This window comes from Candida dubliniensis, chromosome 3 (assembly GCF_000026945.1).
Source record: "Candida dubliniensis CD36 chromosome 3, complete sequence".
In the NCBI taxonomy this organism is placed as follows: Eukaryota; Fungi; Ascomycota; class Pichiomycetes; order Serinales; family Debaryomycetaceae; genus Candida; species Candida dubliniensis.
The window spans coordinates 406,373-423,109 of record NC_012862.1 but is presented as its reverse complement, the minus strand read 5'-3'; the positions used below and the strand labels follow the sequence as shown (position 1 = coordinate 423,109).

Genomic DNA, 16,737 nt, shown 5'->3' with positions numbered 1-16,737 from the left:
TTATTATTATTGTTATTGTTTTTTGTTTTTTTTTTCTTGTTATTTCTGTATTTTGTTAGCTTTATGTGTGTTAGTTTTTAATATATGTTTTAATATTTATACATATGTGTATATATATATAGTTTTTTGAAACAAAGGGGTAGTTTTCTTGTAATGCCGTTTGCAAAAAATGTATGTTTAAACTCAATTTGGTTACATTAAAATTCTGAGTCATTATTGATCTTGGTTCCATATACCGTCATCAACAAAATACAACCAACAGAATCCATTCCAACTACTAATTATTCCAATAGCACAATAAACACTATAAATCATCAAATTTAAGAATTCAAAATTTTGCAAAACTGGGTATTTATGTTTAAACAAATCAAACAAACTAGTTATAATAACAACGACATTGAAAAGTAAAATATATAAATTGACCATTCTGTCTAAAATGATTCCACTACCACGACCAATGTTATTCCTTGAAGGTCTTACTACTTTTCTAAAATTGAAATAAAATATAATGTACCAAGTATAAGTGTAAACCACTTTAATTAGCCATTCATTACAAGTGAAAATAAGGGGGAATAAAGATCCATAACCACAACTAACTAATAAGTTAAATGGAGTTAATAATCTTTTATCTCGAGCGACCAATAATGTCATGGGGAAAATGACTAATAAAATCGCTTTTTCATGTACGTGCCATCCAAATAAAAATGATGCATAGCCACATAATGTGAGGGCACCAACAAATCGTCTATAAGTGGGTTGAATGAATAATGGGATTAAAGCCATGATTTGATAAAATAATGTCAATAGAAAAGTCAATTTAGGAGTTATTGTTGGAAGTATGAAAAATTCAATATCACCCACAATACCTCGAGTAGAAGTTTTCAATAATTCATTATTAGCCAATAAAGTTGGATCAAATTGAAATATTTTCAATAAAGGATATTTACTCATGGGGATTTTTTTATAAACTTGAATCAATACTCGATCAAGAAATGAATAAACTGCCCAAATATTAGGGGCCCAATATGCATGAGTTAAACCACGACTAAATGGGAATAATCGAGAAATCAATTGTGGGAAAACATTATAGAATGGACCAAAAGCAATTGCAAATACCAAAATTACTACTCCACCTAATTTGAAAAGATTGATCCATTGAATAAAATTGACAATATTGATGAAACAATTTTTACGTTTATTCCAATTAAATTTCAAACAATAACCTCGAAGAAGGAAAATAAATACTGCTGGAGCCAAATATAAATAAATATGTTTGAAACATAACAATATAGAAAACCAAAATCCACATAATACATATTGTTGTAAACGGGCACTATTTATACATAATAGTAGTATTCCATACATCATACCATTATATTGGAAATGTATATGATCAATAAGTATCAATCCGGGAGATAATGCAAGACTAGCCGTGGCAACATACATTCTTCTTTTTGCAGAAAGAGTTGGTGAAGTATTAACAATTGTTTGTAATGCATAAAATAATATCAATTCACTAATAATGACAGTAATTCGTTGGAAATAAATTGTTGGTAATCCATATTGACCAATTTCAACAATATCCAAACATCCATCATCTTTAACAAATTGTGGTACCAATAATGATAATAAATATTCAAAATAAGCGAAAAATGGTGGATAATCTAATGTCCATTGAGAAGTATTTTCAATATACCATTGAGAAATTGGAAGTTTATTGGTGATTGCCAACCAATTTCTATGAACATCAAAATCTGTGGAATGATACCCAATGAAAAGAAGAATTTTAAGTGCTAAAGAAATCACCCATATATTTAGAAGTGAATAACGATTGGTGGTGGTGGTGGTGGTGGTGGTGGTGGCTTCACTATCTGTTTGTGTGCTTATTGTTTCTGTTTCTGTTGTTATTTTGGTCCTACCTTTGGAATATGATGGTTGTGGTCCTGCAGTCTTCTTCTTGGCCATTATTATTATTATATTTCCAACAAATAATCAAATAAAAGGTAACAACAAAAGATAAAGACAAACAGTTAGTTCAATTCTTGATGTGTGTAAATGTGTGTGTGTGTATAGATTTAGTTTAAATCCTACGTATTTTTTTTTTTTTTTCTTTTCCAGATTAGTGTCTCGAATTTTTCAATTTCCCAAAAAGAGTTGGCAATAAACGATACCATTTTTCAAATTCTTACCAAAAATGTACAACTCCTTTGATGATGATTTGAATATTCTAATTATTTATACAGATACCGATTAAGATTTAATGAGAAACTATTGTATGTGATAAGAATAAGTCAATTGTAAAACTTTGTTAATTATACTGGTGTCAAAAAGTTATGCATTTTTCTTTCAACAACAAGTCAAATTGGCTCAGTTGTTCAGCGCCTAGCTAGCTCAATCGGCTTAGAGCGTGAGACTTTTAATCTCAAGGTTGCGGGTTCGAGTCCCGCGTTGGGCTTTCAATTTTTTTACTATTTCTAGAATTTTAGTCGTGTGTCTGTGCTCAATTGAAAAAAAAAAAGTTTTCTTTTTTTTTTTTATAAGTGTTTGGACAAGAGAGATTCCAACTCCTATTCTGTCACGTCTCGAAATTATAGACTTCATCAATTGGGAATTTCATCCATAATATAAACATGTCAAGTGAGAAAGTAAAGAGAGTGGAAGCAGATGCATCTGATTTATTAGCTAGTCTTTCATTGAACAAAAGTGCAGATAAACCTGAAGAAACCAAAAAGGGATCAACACCTGACCCTTCTGATTTATTGGCCGGTCTCTCTTTAAAAAAAGATGATTCAAAGAAACCAGAAGAAAAGAAAGATGTTGCTGAAGAGCCTGAAAAGGTGGAAATTAAAGATGACAAGAAAGATGAAGTCAAAGATGACAAAAAAGAGGAATTAAAGGATGAGGTGAAGGAAGATGCCAAAGATGAACCTAAAGAAGAATCTACTAATTTAATCAAGTCATCTTATGAAGTCAAAGTTAAATTAGCTGACATCCAAGCTGATCCTAATTCACCATTGTATTCTGTCAAATCATTTGAAGAATTAGGTTTATCACCAGAATTATTGAAAGGGTTATATGCCATGAAATTCAACAAACCTTCCAAGATTCAAGAAAAGGCATTACCATTATTACTTTCAAACCCACCAAGAAATATGATTGGGCAATCACAATCAGGTACTGGTAAAACAGCAGCATTTTCATTGACAATGTTATCAAGAGTTGATCCAAATATAAATATGCCTCAATGTATTTGTTTATCACCAACTAGAGAATTGGCTAGACAAACTTTAGAAGTCATTACCACTATGGGTAAATTCACCAATATCACTACCCAATTGGTGGTACCTAATGCTTATCAAAGAGGTTCGTCTGTCAATGCTCAAGTGTTAGTTGGTACACCAGGGACCGTTACTGATCTCATGAGAAGGAAACAATTAAATCTTAGCAAAATGAAAGTTTTTGTTTTAGATGAAGCCGATAATATGTTGGAAGCACAAGGATTGGGTGATCAAGCTATTAGAGTTAAAAGAGGTTTACCTAATGGTACTCAATTGGTGTTATTTTCTGCCACTTTCCCAACTGAAGTTCGTGAATATGCTGAAAGACTTGTACCTAATGCTAATTCTTTAGAATTGAAGCAAGAGGAATTAAATGTTGATGGTATTAAACAATTATATATGGATTGTCGTTCTGAGCAACACAAATTCGAAGTTTTATGTGAATTATACGGGTTGTTGACCATTGGTTCATCAATTATATTTGTTGAAAGGAAAGAAACCGCTGATGTATTATATGGTAAAATGAAAAAAGAAGGTCATACTGTGTCTATTTTGCATGGTGGATTAGATAATGAAGACAGAGATAGATTAATTGATGATTTCCGTGAAGGTAGATCCAAAGTTTTAATTACAACCAATGTTTTGGCTAGAGGTATTGATATTGCATCTGTTTCCATGGTGGTTAATTATGATATGCCAATTGATAAATATGGAAAACCAGACCCATCAACTTATTTGCATAGAATTGGTAGAACTGGTAGATTTGGTAGAGTTGGGGTATCCATTTCATTTATTCATGACAAAAGATCATATGATATTTTAATGGCCATTAAAAATTATTTTGGTAATGTTGAAATGACTAGAGTTCCAACAGACGATTGGGATGAAGTGGAAAAAATTGTTAAAAAAGTAATTAAAAGTTAATCTTGAAAGAGTATGAAAAATGATATGAGTCTATCATTAACCAAATAGTGATTTCATCCTATTTGCTTTTTCTTTTATATATATATATATATATTGTTTTTATTTCTTTAACATTTATATACAGAGGACTCTTAATATATTTGAATAAAGACCGTTATTCGTATTTGGTCAATTTATATTATTTAACTTTATACTTCAAAAAAGAAAAAAATTAAAAGTAGAAAGAATTTATGTACAATGAACTAATATTGGCAATAATAGGAATACTATTTACACAGTAATTACTTGTTTGGATCTTGGTGGTAATCTTCTTAAAACGATATCCCAATCAATACATTCCCAAACATTTTCCAAATATTGTTGTTTACCATATGCACCATAGTCAATCAAATAATTTCTTGGAGAAACATCGATGGCTAAAGCAGGCACCAATCTCTTATTATGGAAAGCTGTTTCTAATTCAGCTTGTTCAACAGATCCCAATTCAAACTCACTAGTTGAGTTGTTTTTTTGTTTGTTTTCTGTTGACTTGCCTTCTCCTTCTTCTTCTTCTTCTTGTTGTTGTTGTTGTTGCAATACACTCTTCATTCTTCTTAATTGACCTGATCTTTCAGAATCATCAATCATACCACCATTATATGTATTGACAATTGCCAAATTATGAAATAATGGTGATGAAAAATTACTTTTACTCAAATAATTCTCACTCATGGTACTTTCAGCTACTAACCAAACAGTACCATCACCTTTTATCCCCTTTGCAGAATTTATAATCAAATTTCTTAATTCTTGAATCGATCCAAATGAATGTTCAATCCAATCAACTAATTCTTTATCCAGTGGAACATTTTTAAATTGATCTTTTGGAGTTTTTAATAAAACTTCTGGTCCACTAGGTATGATTTCTTGTGGTTGTTGTTCTAATTGTCGAATATTTTCAAAGAAAAATTGTAAATTATATAAATTAGTGGCATTTTTATGAATATGAAATAATTCTGGCTTATTCATTGTGATAGATACGATTTCATTTAAAGAATAATTAACAATATTTTCATTACCATTATCATTGGTACCACTGGTATTGGTGTCACTAAGTAATCCATTATTGGTTTGGGCTAAGTGTTGATTCAAGTTTTGAACTAATTGTTGACCTCTTTGAAACCATAATTGATTTATAGCATTGTTAGTGAATAATCCTTCAAAATTGGCATTTGTTGCCTTGAAAATTTCTAAAGTCTTATTCACTGGTAATGAAAAAGATGTCGATATGGATCTAGTGAATATAAGGGAAGATCTTCTAATCATAATTCTTCGAAGCTTGTGATGGATGATAAGCTATGAGCTATTAGAGATAATTGAAAATTTTTTTTTTTTTTGGTCTATTTTTTTTTTTTTTTCTGTTGAAATTTTTCTCCATAGTTACACTAATATTAGAGGATTTGTTTTGGAGCTTATTTGTTCAACTGATTAGAGCTGCCTACACTCCATCTCTTTGAGTATTAGTTGTAGTCAGGTATCTTTTGTGTGTCACACTTTTCATGAGATAAGTAACTTTATTGATATTTTAAAAGTCATCAAATAGACGTTCCTTTTTCTATTATATTTTTTTCATTTCTTCTATGGAGACTGGTCGCTTTTCTTGGTCTAGATGTTGCAATTTTGATTTAAATTCGTGCCAGTCAAATATAAAAGTCAATAAATTACTAAAAAATATTGCAAATTGATCATTGTATATGACTTTGTAATCTTATGCATATTTTGATTTGGTTTCGGGGATAAATTTCTTTTTCAATACAAAGTTGCAAAAAAGAAAAAAATGTAATAAACAGCTTACAATTCGAATAGCTGAATTGGGTTCTAGCACTAAGATTATATTTAGAAAGTCTCTACAACAGATTTAAGAGTCTGTCTACAAATTTTCATGTGTTTATTTATTAAATCTTAGTGTAGATAACTTATTGTAAAACATTTTGTTAAATATTGGTGGTGATTTCAACACTAAAAAAGAACATCAATAGAGATTAATCAATACCCAATAATTTCACTAATTGAAACAATATTCTTAATTTTTATTGGCTCTAACCCTCTGTCAATAAAGTTTTCTTAGATTACTTGTCCAGTTTTTATTCAAATTATTGCAAATTTAAAAATTCAAAAAAACATACTTTAAGGAAATGTTACAAAGTATACCAACTCCAACATCAACAAGTTGGTTCCGTGGTCTAGTTGGTTATGGCATATGCTTAACACGCATAACGTCCCCAGTTCGATCCTGGGCGGAATCATCTTTTTTTTTTTTGCAAATTTTATTATTCCTAATAACGAAAGAAATCTTCTATTTTTTTGTGAGCAGTAAACACATGAAAGGAAGATTTTCAATGTTCTAAGCTTGCAAGCGACAACTAAATGGAAATTAGTTTCTGGGTTACAAGGTTATCATGGTTTTTGTATTATTTGTGATAGAAAAAATGTGTTTGGTGTGTTATAACGAATAGTTTTTGTAATAATAATAATAGATTGAGTTTACACAGCATATTAACAATTGACAATACCAAAATCTATGTGTGTGTGTGTGTGTGTGTGTGTGCTGTAGATGATGTGTAATAATCGTGTGCATCTGTATGAATAGGGGTTAATGAAAAATGGTACGCAAGTGGTGAAATGAAATGAAACAGGAAAACCCAAATCTACACAAAATCTTTAATTGCAACACAAAATATTTTTTATTTTATTTTTCCCAAATCTGAATTACACAAAATCGGGAAAATTTTTGTTCCTTTCTTTCTTTCCTTTCCTCCTCAAATAAATTATTTCTTGCTTGTTAATTTGTTGTGGTGGTTAAAGATTTCTGTTTCATTTCACTTCTTTTTTTTTTTTTTGTTTCGTTTCTGGAATTACATATAGTATGGGGATGTTGTGTGTTAAATAAATGTGTGTCAAAATATTTTAGTTTCCAGATCTTACTATATTTCTATTACTGATATCACAAAGTATTTAATTACAAACTTTTCCACCAGAAACCCAACTTAAATTTCACTTTTAAATAAATCACTTCTTCCTGATTTTTTTTTTTGTTGGTTATTTATTCTGAATCTTTTTCAACCAAACCGGTCTGCTGTGTTCTATATTAAGGTTCATTAATACATACATACAGACATATAACAGCCAAATAAATATCTAAACGAGGCTTTAAGGAACACCATTTACTCGTCAGCACGTCACAGCCAACAACGGGAATAACACCGACAGAAAGAAAGAACGAAAAAAAAAAAAAAAAAAAAAAAAAATACAACGTGCAAATAATAATCAAATTTTTCCTCACTTCTTCTTGTACTGCCCTTTCGTTAGAATTTTCCCTCCTGGCTTCTCTCCCAAGCCGAAAAAAAAAAATAAAAAACCAGAAAACCCTTTAGGTGCAACAACGACAACAATAATATACAAATTTCATTTTATTGTTTTATAAGATATCTTCCACTTATCATTTCTAATAGATTTACAATAGAAAAAGAGAAAATTTTTTTTTTTTTTTTTCATTTTCCAATTTTCCATTTTCACTTTCATTACTTATTTTTCAAAGGGGGGGGTTTCATTATAGATAGAATACTAGATTACATCATGAAGCCATCCATATTCTATAGTTCAAGACAACCATATCTCAAATATTTAGCAATCATTTTAACTACCATCACCATCTACGTTCTAACTCACAGTAATTATCTGACCGAGCCCAACATTAATGATGTCACCACCAAACCAATACTGGAAACTATCCCACAGCCACCAAATCCATCATCATTCCCAGAACAACAACAACATGCAAGTCAAGAGCAAATCGTAAAGGTTCCTGATGAATTAAAAAACAAACCACAAGATTTAGTTGTTGATAACGGTAAGGATCAAAAACTAGTTGAATCTGGTGTACCATCCTCCTCACCGCACCAAGACAAAGAAGATGCCAACAAGGGCAAAAATTTACAAGAACAGGAAAATTCTTTCTCAAAAAATCCAGTCAAGTCAGAGAAAGTCAAAGCCACATTTGTCACTTTAGCCCGTAATTCTGAATTGTATGATTTGATCAAATCTATTCGTAATGTTGAAGATCGTTTCAATAGAAAATTCAATTACGATTGGGTATTTCTTAATGATGACGATTTCACACAAGAATTTAAAGATTTAACCACAGCAATAGTTTCTGGTAAAACCAAATATGGGAAGATTCCTAAAGAGCATTGGTCATATCCTGAATGGATTGATTTAAAAAAGGCAGAAGAAACCCGGAAAAGCATGAAATTACAAAAAATCATTTATGGAGATAGTGAATCTTATCGTCACATGTGTCGATTTGAGAGTGGGTTTTTCTGGAGACATCCATTATTAGATGATTATGATTGGTATTGGAGAGTTGAACCAAGTATTGATATTCATTGTGATTTGAATTATGATTTATTCAAATATATGGAAGATAATAATAAAGTTTATGGATTTACAATTTCCATTCATGAATTTAGAGCCACTATTCCTACATTGTGGGATCAAACAAAGAAATTCATTAAGGAAAACCCACAATACATAGCAGAAAACAATTTTATGGATTTTATCAGTGATGATAAAGGTGAACTGTATAATTTATGTCATTTTTGGTCAAATTTTGAAATTGCTAATTTGAATTTTTGGAGAGGTGAAGCTTATAGGAAATATTTTGATTATTTAGATAAAACTGGTGGATTTTTCTATGAGCGTTGGGGTGATGCTCCAATCCATTCTATTGCTGCAGCATTGTTTTTACCAAAAGATAAAATTCATTATTTCGAAGATGTGGGTTATAAACACAGTGTTTACACTCAATGTCCATTGAACCCTCAATTTAGATACGAGCATAAATGTCATTGTAATCCAGATAATGATTTTACTTTCAGAGGTTATTCTTGTGGTAAAAAGTATTTTGAAAAAATGGGTTTGGAAAAACCAAAGGAATGGGAAAGGTACCAATAAATGAAATTCAACATTCTTTTTTTTTTTTTTCTTCTTCTTTCCTTTGTTATTGCATAAAACATGAATATGGGTTTATTACATTTCGTTTTGTTCCCAATTCATCGTTATTCCTCAGTCAATTTATAGAAACTTTTAAATACATACATATAAACAAACAAGCAAACAAGTACATTACTAAGTTAGAGTCCAGACCAGAAATATGATTTATCGATGGTAAAAGTCTCCATCAATGGTGTATTATCACTACTATTTCTAATATGAACTTTGTATTTTCCCAGTTGTACCGACCATTGATTAGGATATTTCATCGAAAAACGAAACAGAATCTTTGATGATCAATTTCAACTCAGCAGATTTGGTTTCACCTGGTTGTAAATTAACTTTTGTGAAGCCTTTCAATTCTTTTACTGATCTAATTAAACCAGACTCCAACTTGGATACATAAACTTGAACCACTTCACAACCACCTGACTTGCCAATATTCTCCACAGACAATGAAGCAACAAGACTTTCATCAACATTAGTTTTTTTTTTTTTTTTTTCAAATTTCAAATCGGAAAATTCAAATTGGGTGTATGACAACCCAAAACCAGATGGGAAACCAACTTGACGATTCAATTTTTCATGATATTTATAACCAACAAAAATGTCTCCTCCATACAATACTCTACCTCTTTCAGTTTTAAAATTCAAATAAGCTGGATTGTCACTATTTTTCAATGGGGAAGTTAATGATAATTTACCATTTGGATTGACATCACCAAATAAAATATCGGCAATGGCATTACCACTTTCATTACCACCATACCAACAATGTATCAATGCTTTCAGTTTATGTAGCCATTTAGTAAACTCAACTGGAGTACCAGCTTGATTAACAATAACTGTGTTTGGATTAACCTCCAAAATCAATGCAACCAAATTTATCCTGTAATCCAGGTAAATTCATATCTGGACGATCATAAGATTCACTTTCGCCATCTTTATTCAATCCAATAACCAAAATTACTTTATCTACAGATTTAACCAAATTTACCGCCTTGATAATTTCTTGTTCATCATCAATAACTTTAGCTATACCAAGACGGACACCACCACCACCCAAAATATTCTGCAAATTGATCTTTTAATGTATATGTAGGAGCAGAAACATAGTCAACGGTGATTTTATAAGTTTCACCTTGTTGTAATTCAATTGATGCACGTTCTTCAATGGTTCCAAAATTCAAAATGGCGACTCCTTTGGTTTGTTTGGTTTTGTTGTCAACAACAAGTTTACCATCAACAAATAATTGTCCTGTACCACTAACTGTTAAACCAAATTCATATTGTTGAGTCTTTTTCAGGAGTGAATTCACATTCAAAATCAATATAATATAAACCGTTATCAGGGATTTCTTTATGATAGTAGTACCCCCCCCCAAATAAAATATCAGATATTTCTGAATTCAATTCATCAAACAATTATCTATCTTTATCAATGTTAGCTTTAGGATTTGAATGTTTATAAAATTTCATGGTAAACGCTGCCTTGCCTGTTTTTGGATTGATCACTTGTGGACCCAATTCCGGCAAATATTTATAAGCTTTAGCACCAATAGTATATCTAAGTTGTGATGCAGCATCAAAGTTTGGAATAAAAGACAACCTCTCTTCAATAGTATTATATGGAGTAGTAGTATAGTGAGCAGGAAAAGTGGCTGAGCCACCACCTGAATAAGATGCAATTTTAGCATTAGGACCAATTAGTGCAATAGACTTGGAATTAATAACATTCCTTTTCAATGGTAATGAATTATTGTCATTTTTCTACAAAACAATTGAATCTTGGGCTAATTTACGTAATGTTTCTCTTGTTTCATTTGTGTTATTCTACGTTGATTCTTCACCATCTTCAACAACAACACTAGACTCTTCAGCAAATTTAATTAATTTCTGTGAGGTAGTTAGGTAAACCAGACCTGTCTCAGGTCTCTTGGTTACCGGACTACCGAGTAGCATCAGACCACTAGAGTTGGACACTTATATATATATATATATATATACTCTATCTCTGACGCCTTGCCGTCAACCAATATATAGTTATATAGAAAATACAAGCTATAAAAGTAGTTGTTACATTACAATTTTCGGTGAATGAAAAATGCCATAAGAATGAAATGCAGTTTCGGGGCATTTCAAAGTTTGTTTTTTTTTCAATCAGATGACTGCAAAATTGATTTAAAGTTATTATAATGCTGAGATTTTTCAAAGGTTGTTCAGCCATTTTTTAAAACAATAACAAAATCTGGGGTAACAAGAAGGCTAAACTAAAAGAAAAAAAAAAAAAAAAGGTTAATTCGTGGCAACCACCAACAGTACTTTAAAAACCTTGTTTATTCACTTCTCTGTCATTCTATTACACGTAGTATACTTTTAATTATCGATCTCTGAATTCAATATCATTTCTGTAACGAGTTTATCACAATAATTCCAACCTTATATTACGAAGCCACTAAAAAAAGGATTTGAACAGTACACAGCGTTTCAAACACATCATATTATCTATGAACACTAACTTCTTGTTTTGGCTTTTTTGAATGATAAATCCTATCTACAGAATTACTCGTATCAGCCACCAACAATGGCTCAAAATCAAGCTATCCATAATCTATTGAAATCCGGTATATTAGGCTGCAAAATAAATATTACTTTTGTTCCAACAAAACATTCGTATATCAATATTAATACAGCTGTCATAGGAAGAGTGGATAAATGTCTCCTTTGATAAAGTTGCATTTAAGTATATAGATTCATTCAAGATATGTGGTGTTTATTGTGAGCTATATTTTAGAATTTAAGATAGGCATGAAATTCCCTGGAATGGGAAACATTAAGAGAGAGAAACACCAACCTAAATTTTTTTTTTGTTCTATTTTTAAAATCAAGCACACTACATCCGCTCTAGATATTTGTCATTTAACAATCGTTAAACTAGTAGTTTCAAGACAATAGGTTTACGTAAACATATATCATGGAGGTTCCTTGTGAAAGAAGGGTCTAGTAACAACAACAACGCTCAATATGGTGTGAATTTCTAATTTTAGTTTCTCGTAACTATTGACTATAACATAATCCATTATTGATAGCAACAACAACAACAACAACTACAATTATTCCCTAGTCGTAAGTTATTCTATTGTTGCTGCATTGTTTGCATGAATTGCGTTATACAGGATTAATTGTTTGAACTTTGTGACCATAGAGTATTTGAACAATTCCAAAATTTCTCTAGCTTTAGTTGGTGTATAATCGCTAAAACTAGCTCATTTAGTCCTGAGACAAAGGTCAACTGTAGATTCAATTGATATTGAGCGTTGAACAAAAGACACGTCAGCGATAAAGAAAGAAAGAAAAAAAAAAAAGAAAGGATTCTTGAACTAAAAGTTCTATACGCGTTCACCGACTAAAAAACAAAAGTCGACTACAGAACGCTAACTGTCCATAATAAAGCTCTTGATCATTCTAGATCGTTGCTTACATCGACAAACAGATACTACCGGTATAATTACAGGTATTACTACCGCCTTAATAAATGGATTTATTTTTTTTCTTCCGTCGTGCCAAGCGAAAAACTAAAACGAAAATGAATGAAAAAGATTGGCAGAAAAAATAAAAATGTGAAAGGAGACACGTAATTCAAAAAAAAAAAAATAAATAGCTGGAATTAGTGGGATTTGATTAATGATGATAAACTAATCCATAACTCAGTAATCACATGTACAATCTTCATTTTAAATCTCTAAAACAATTAAGTAAGTGAAAAGAAAAAGAAGAGTAGGTGATTATTATGCATGAGACAATAGAATTGAAATTAATATGCATACATACAAGCGTGTGTGTGTGTGTGTGTGTGTATGAAGTGGAAATTGAAAAATGAAAATCTAATCCTTTCTTCAATGAAACTTGATTTCGACAGGAAAAAAAAAAAAAAAAAAAAATTGCAATAAAATAAATTCTTCTTTCTTTTCCCTATTTTCTTTGTTCATCAGAATCCATATCTTTTATATTATTTTTATATTTAAGACCGTTTTTTTTTTCTTCCATTTCATTCTTTAATATATAAAACTAATAAAGAATGGTTTCTACCAGATCGAATGCTCGATTGATCAGATTTGGGATCTTTGCACTTGTTTTGATAGGATGTGGCTACATCCTTACAAGAGGTTCATCATTCCAACCTCCAAGTTATCAAAAAACACAATCACCTGCCGCTCATGAGAAGCAGACCGGTAATGTTGCTGCCGGTGGTGCCTCCAGTGCTGGTTCTACAGCTCAAGTTCCATTAGGCAAAAATAGAGGTCCAATACCTAAAGCCATTAAGGGTGCTGGTGAAGGTGGTAGTGATGCTCCAGTTCCTCAACAAGATATTCCTGACAGTTATACTCTTAATGACAAAATTAAGGCTACATTTGTCACTTTGGCACGTAACTCTGATTTATATTCTTTGGCTGAATCAATTAGACATGTTGAAGATCGTTTCAATAAAAACTTCCATTATGATTGGGTTTTCCTCAATGACGAAGAGTTCAATGATGAATTTAAAGAAACCGTTGGTAGTTTAGTTAGTGGTAACACTAAATTTGGTTTGATTCCAAAGGAACATTGGTCATATCCTTCATGGATTGACCAAGAAAAGGCTGCTTTGGTACGTGAACAAATGAGAGAAAAGAAAATTATCTATGGTCATTCTGAATCTTATCGTCACATGTGTAGATTTGAAAGTGGATTTTTCTGGAGACAAGAGATTTTGAATGATTATGATTATTATTGGAGAGTCGAACCAGATATCAAGTTATATTGTGATATTGATTATGATATCTTCAAATGGATGAAAGACAATAATAAAGATTATGCATTCACCATTTCCTTGCCAGAATATAAAGAAACCATTCCTACATTATGGGACACCACCAAAGAATTTATTGAAAAGAATCCACAATATTTGGCTAAAAATAACTTAATGGATTGGGTTTCTGATGATAAAGGTCAAACTTACAATGGTTGTCATTTCTGGTCCAATTTTGAAATTGGTTCTTTGGCTTTCTGGAGAAGTGAAGCTTACACAAAATACTTTGAACATTTAGATAAAGCTGGTGGTTTCTTCTATGAAAGATGGGGGGATGCTCCAGTTCATTCCATTGCTGCCGCATTGTTTTTACCAAGAGAAAAAGTTCATTTCTTTGAAGATGTCGGTTACTATCATGTTCCATTTACCAATTGTCCTGTTGATAAAGAAGTTAGAAAAGCAAGAAACTGTAATTGTGACCCTAACAAAGACTTTACTTGGAGAGGCTATTCTTGTACTACAAAGTATTACACGTTGAATAATTTTAAAAGACAAACGGGTTGGGAAAAATACACTAATTAAAGAAGGTAGAAGTTTTCTCTCCCTATTCGTCATATAAGAATTATGAACATTTACCAGTCTTTTTGGCTATATTCATATTGAATTATTAAGATTGAAAGATTGACTGTCAATATACTTTTAAAACCTGTATTCTAGTATGATTACATTTTATTTAGCAGCTTTTCATTGTTTTTTTTTTTTTTATATATGTTTCTGTTTTATACACGCATGTTTAATGTTCTTTTCAGTTTAATAACCATTAGCTGTAGCAGAGTTGATAGCGTTTGAACATACTCTCAATGATGCCAACAAGATCTACTTTTGGATACAATAGACTGCTGTTTTCCAATATTATTAAGTAATCACGACTACTCTGTAATCAGGGGTAAGACACGCTTCTAGCTTGTACTAGTATATTTCAAAAGCGTGATTCAACAAATCATAATTGAATCAAGAAGAAGGTACCTTGACATTTATACAAATCTAACACAAAACCAATAAAGAATACTTGAACTAGTATATTGACAGTATGTTCAAGTTTAAAACAAGTATCGATAACAAACGACGCATTCCATTGTTGACATATAAATTGTGGGATGGTAAGTAATGAGTAGAGAACAACAACAACAAGTCTTCCAATATGTGCGTAGATAACATTCTTGATCTGAATTTAAAAGAATGATTTCGGACTAAAACTATAAATTTTAATTCTAACATTCTCCGGGCAATGGTTCATAATCGTGGGTGGGGGAGCATAATATTTCATTAATTATTTAAAACTGAGTTATTGTTTTTACTTCTGGATACTTTAATATTACAAACCCATGACAGCGTAACCGAAATTGACTTTTGAACTGCTTTCTTGCTTTCCGAGGATTTGAAAGTAGTAAGACTGTACACTCTAGACCAATAGAGAAGAGAAGGATGCTAAAGATACATATTATTCAAACAATACCAAGTCTTAACTCCTAATTCCGTTTCATTGTCACATTTCCGATTTCCTCTAGTGAATCAGTTATTGAACAACCGATTTAGTCTTGCTAATTTTGATTAACTAACTCTGTTTGACACATTGATTTTCACGGCACGATATATATCCGAGTTCAAAGAAAAGCAAAGTTGATTTTGTGATTCCTAAATATCGAGGATTTCAACTCTTTGAGTATGTTTGGGAGTTGCAGTTTAACCCAAATCACATATAAAACCCACATTTGCAATCCAAAATAGAAAACAACAAATAATAATGATAAGCCCCCTGTGCAAATCTTAACCAGATAAATGCAAACACATTTGTTGGATTAAAACCAACAATATATCATTATTAATATACTCTTTAGTAAAAAGAATTTTACATTTTCCTCTTACTAATTAAGATTTGAGATTGATCATTTAAATCTTTACATACACAGATATATATAATGCTGGGGAATCTCTTTAAGTTGTTCTTGATGTCCAATCTCTTTTTGTATTTCTTCTAACTTTGAACATCTTCAAGACAAACAGAGTGTGGACCACATTACAAAAAATCAGACAATCCCCATTAGGCAAATTCTCTTCGAGTACATTTGCATACATACTTTTTTGGTCAGGAATCGCCTCAAAAACCACATTAACTTTCGTTCCTGTTTATATTTTCCCTTAATAAATCCACCACCACAAGCAGAATAAGAATAAGTCGTCCCACAAGTCAAAAAAAAAAAAAAAAAGCGCAACACAACACAACACAAAAGAGAAAAAAATTTAAGAAAAAAAACACGACCCTGATTAATTTGAACAAACAACAAACAATAACAACAAAACTGGAAACGAACAAAAAAAAAAAAAAAAAAAAACTAAACTAAAATCAATATTGGAAAAGAGAAAACCAAATTAAGATTTAAAATTTCACGTTTCATATTTACATTTTCAGTCTTTACAAACCCACCCATCTACTATACATGCATGCATACACACGGAAATTGGTAACTTATAAATACTTTGTAAACATTTCATTAAATACCCAATTTAAATTAATTATTATCATACCCACATCACATCACAACAACACCAACACCAACAATTCAATCCATATTTTCATTTAAAATTTTTTTCTTTCTATTTTTTTTATATATTTTACTTCGTTATTGTTTGGTTTTCAAAACTGTCCAATATCTA

At 31.0% G+C, this 16,737-nt stretch overlaps 5 protein-coding genes, 2 non-coding genes and 1 pseudogene across 7 annotated transcripts, besides 2 other annotated features; 5 read left to right on the top strand and 3 right to left on the bottom strand. All coding sequences in view use genetic code 12, as the record gives it.

Annotated features, from left to right (window-relative positions):
- Positions 1-213: 213 nt before the first annotated feature.
- Positions 214-1,965, bottom strand: CD36_81750 (dolichyl pyrophosphate Glc1Man9GlcNAc2 alpha-1,3-glucosyltransferase, putative; the record flags this gene model as incomplete). Its single annotated transcript, XM_002419072.1, has 1 exon — positions 214-1,965. The coding sequence occupies one exon, from the start codon at positions 1,963-1,965 to the stop codon at positions 214-216; it is 1,752 nt and encodes a 583-aa protein (XP_002419117.1).
- A 415-nt stretch (positions 1,966-2,380) lies between these two features.
- tRNA-Lys (TTT) lies at positions 2,381-2,455 on the top strand. The gene has a single exon. It is a non-coding gene; the product is annotated as a tRNA-Lys (tRNA).
- Positions 2,456-2,630: 175 nt separating this feature from the next.
- Positions 2,631-4,202, top strand: CD36_81740 (ATP-dependent RNA helicase, putative; the record flags this gene model as incomplete). The annotated part of the gene is made up of 1 exon (XM_002419071.1): positions 2,631-4,202. One exon carries the CDS (start codon positions 2,631-2,633, stop codon positions 4,200-4,202), a length of 1,572 nt encoding a protein of 523 aa, XP_002419116.1.
- A 270-nt stretch (positions 4,203-4,472) lies between these two features.
- CD36_81730 (mitochondrial 37S ribosomal protein MRP1) lies at positions 4,473-5,507 on the bottom strand (the record flags this gene model as incomplete). Its single annotated transcript, XM_002419070.1, has 1 exon — positions 4,473-5,507. The coding sequence occupies one exon, from the start codon at positions 5,505-5,507 to the stop codon at positions 4,473-4,475; it is 1,035 nt and encodes a 344-aa protein (XP_002419115.1).
- Positions 5,508-6,413: 906 nt separating this feature from the next.
- Positions 6,414-6,487, top strand: tRNA-Val (AAC). Its single transcript has one exon. It is a non-coding gene; the product is annotated as a tRNA-Val (tRNA).
- A 1,330-nt stretch (positions 6,488-7,817) lies between these two features.
- CD36_81720 (alpha-1,2-mannosyltransferase, putative) lies at positions 7,818-9,194 on the top strand (the record flags this gene model as incomplete). The annotated part of the gene is made up of 1 exon (XM_002419069.1): positions 7,818-9,194. One exon carries the CDS (start codon positions 7,818-7,820, stop codon positions 9,192-9,194), a length of 1,377 nt encoding a protein of 458 aa, XP_002419114.1.
- A 182-nt stretch (positions 9,195-9,376) lies between these two features.
- CD36_81710 lies at positions 9,377-11,039 on the bottom strand (annotated as a pseudogene).
- Positions 9,377-11,039: a sequence feature (pseudogene orthologue of orf19.1664; in-frame stop codons; no splice consensus sequences).
- A 91-nt stretch (positions 11,040-11,130) lies between these two features.
- Positions 11,131-11,319: a mobile genetic element.
- Positions 11,320-13,311: 1,992 nt separating this feature from the next.
- On the top strand, positions 13,312-14,604 carry KRE2 (alpha-1,2-mannosyltransferase, putative; the record flags this gene model as incomplete). Its single annotated transcript, XM_002419068.1, has 1 exon — positions 13,312-14,604. The coding sequence occupies one exon, from the start codon at positions 13,312-13,314 to the stop codon at positions 14,602-14,604; it is 1,293 nt and encodes a 430-aa protein (XP_002419113.1).
- Positions 14,605-16,737: the final 2,133 nt, after the last annotated feature.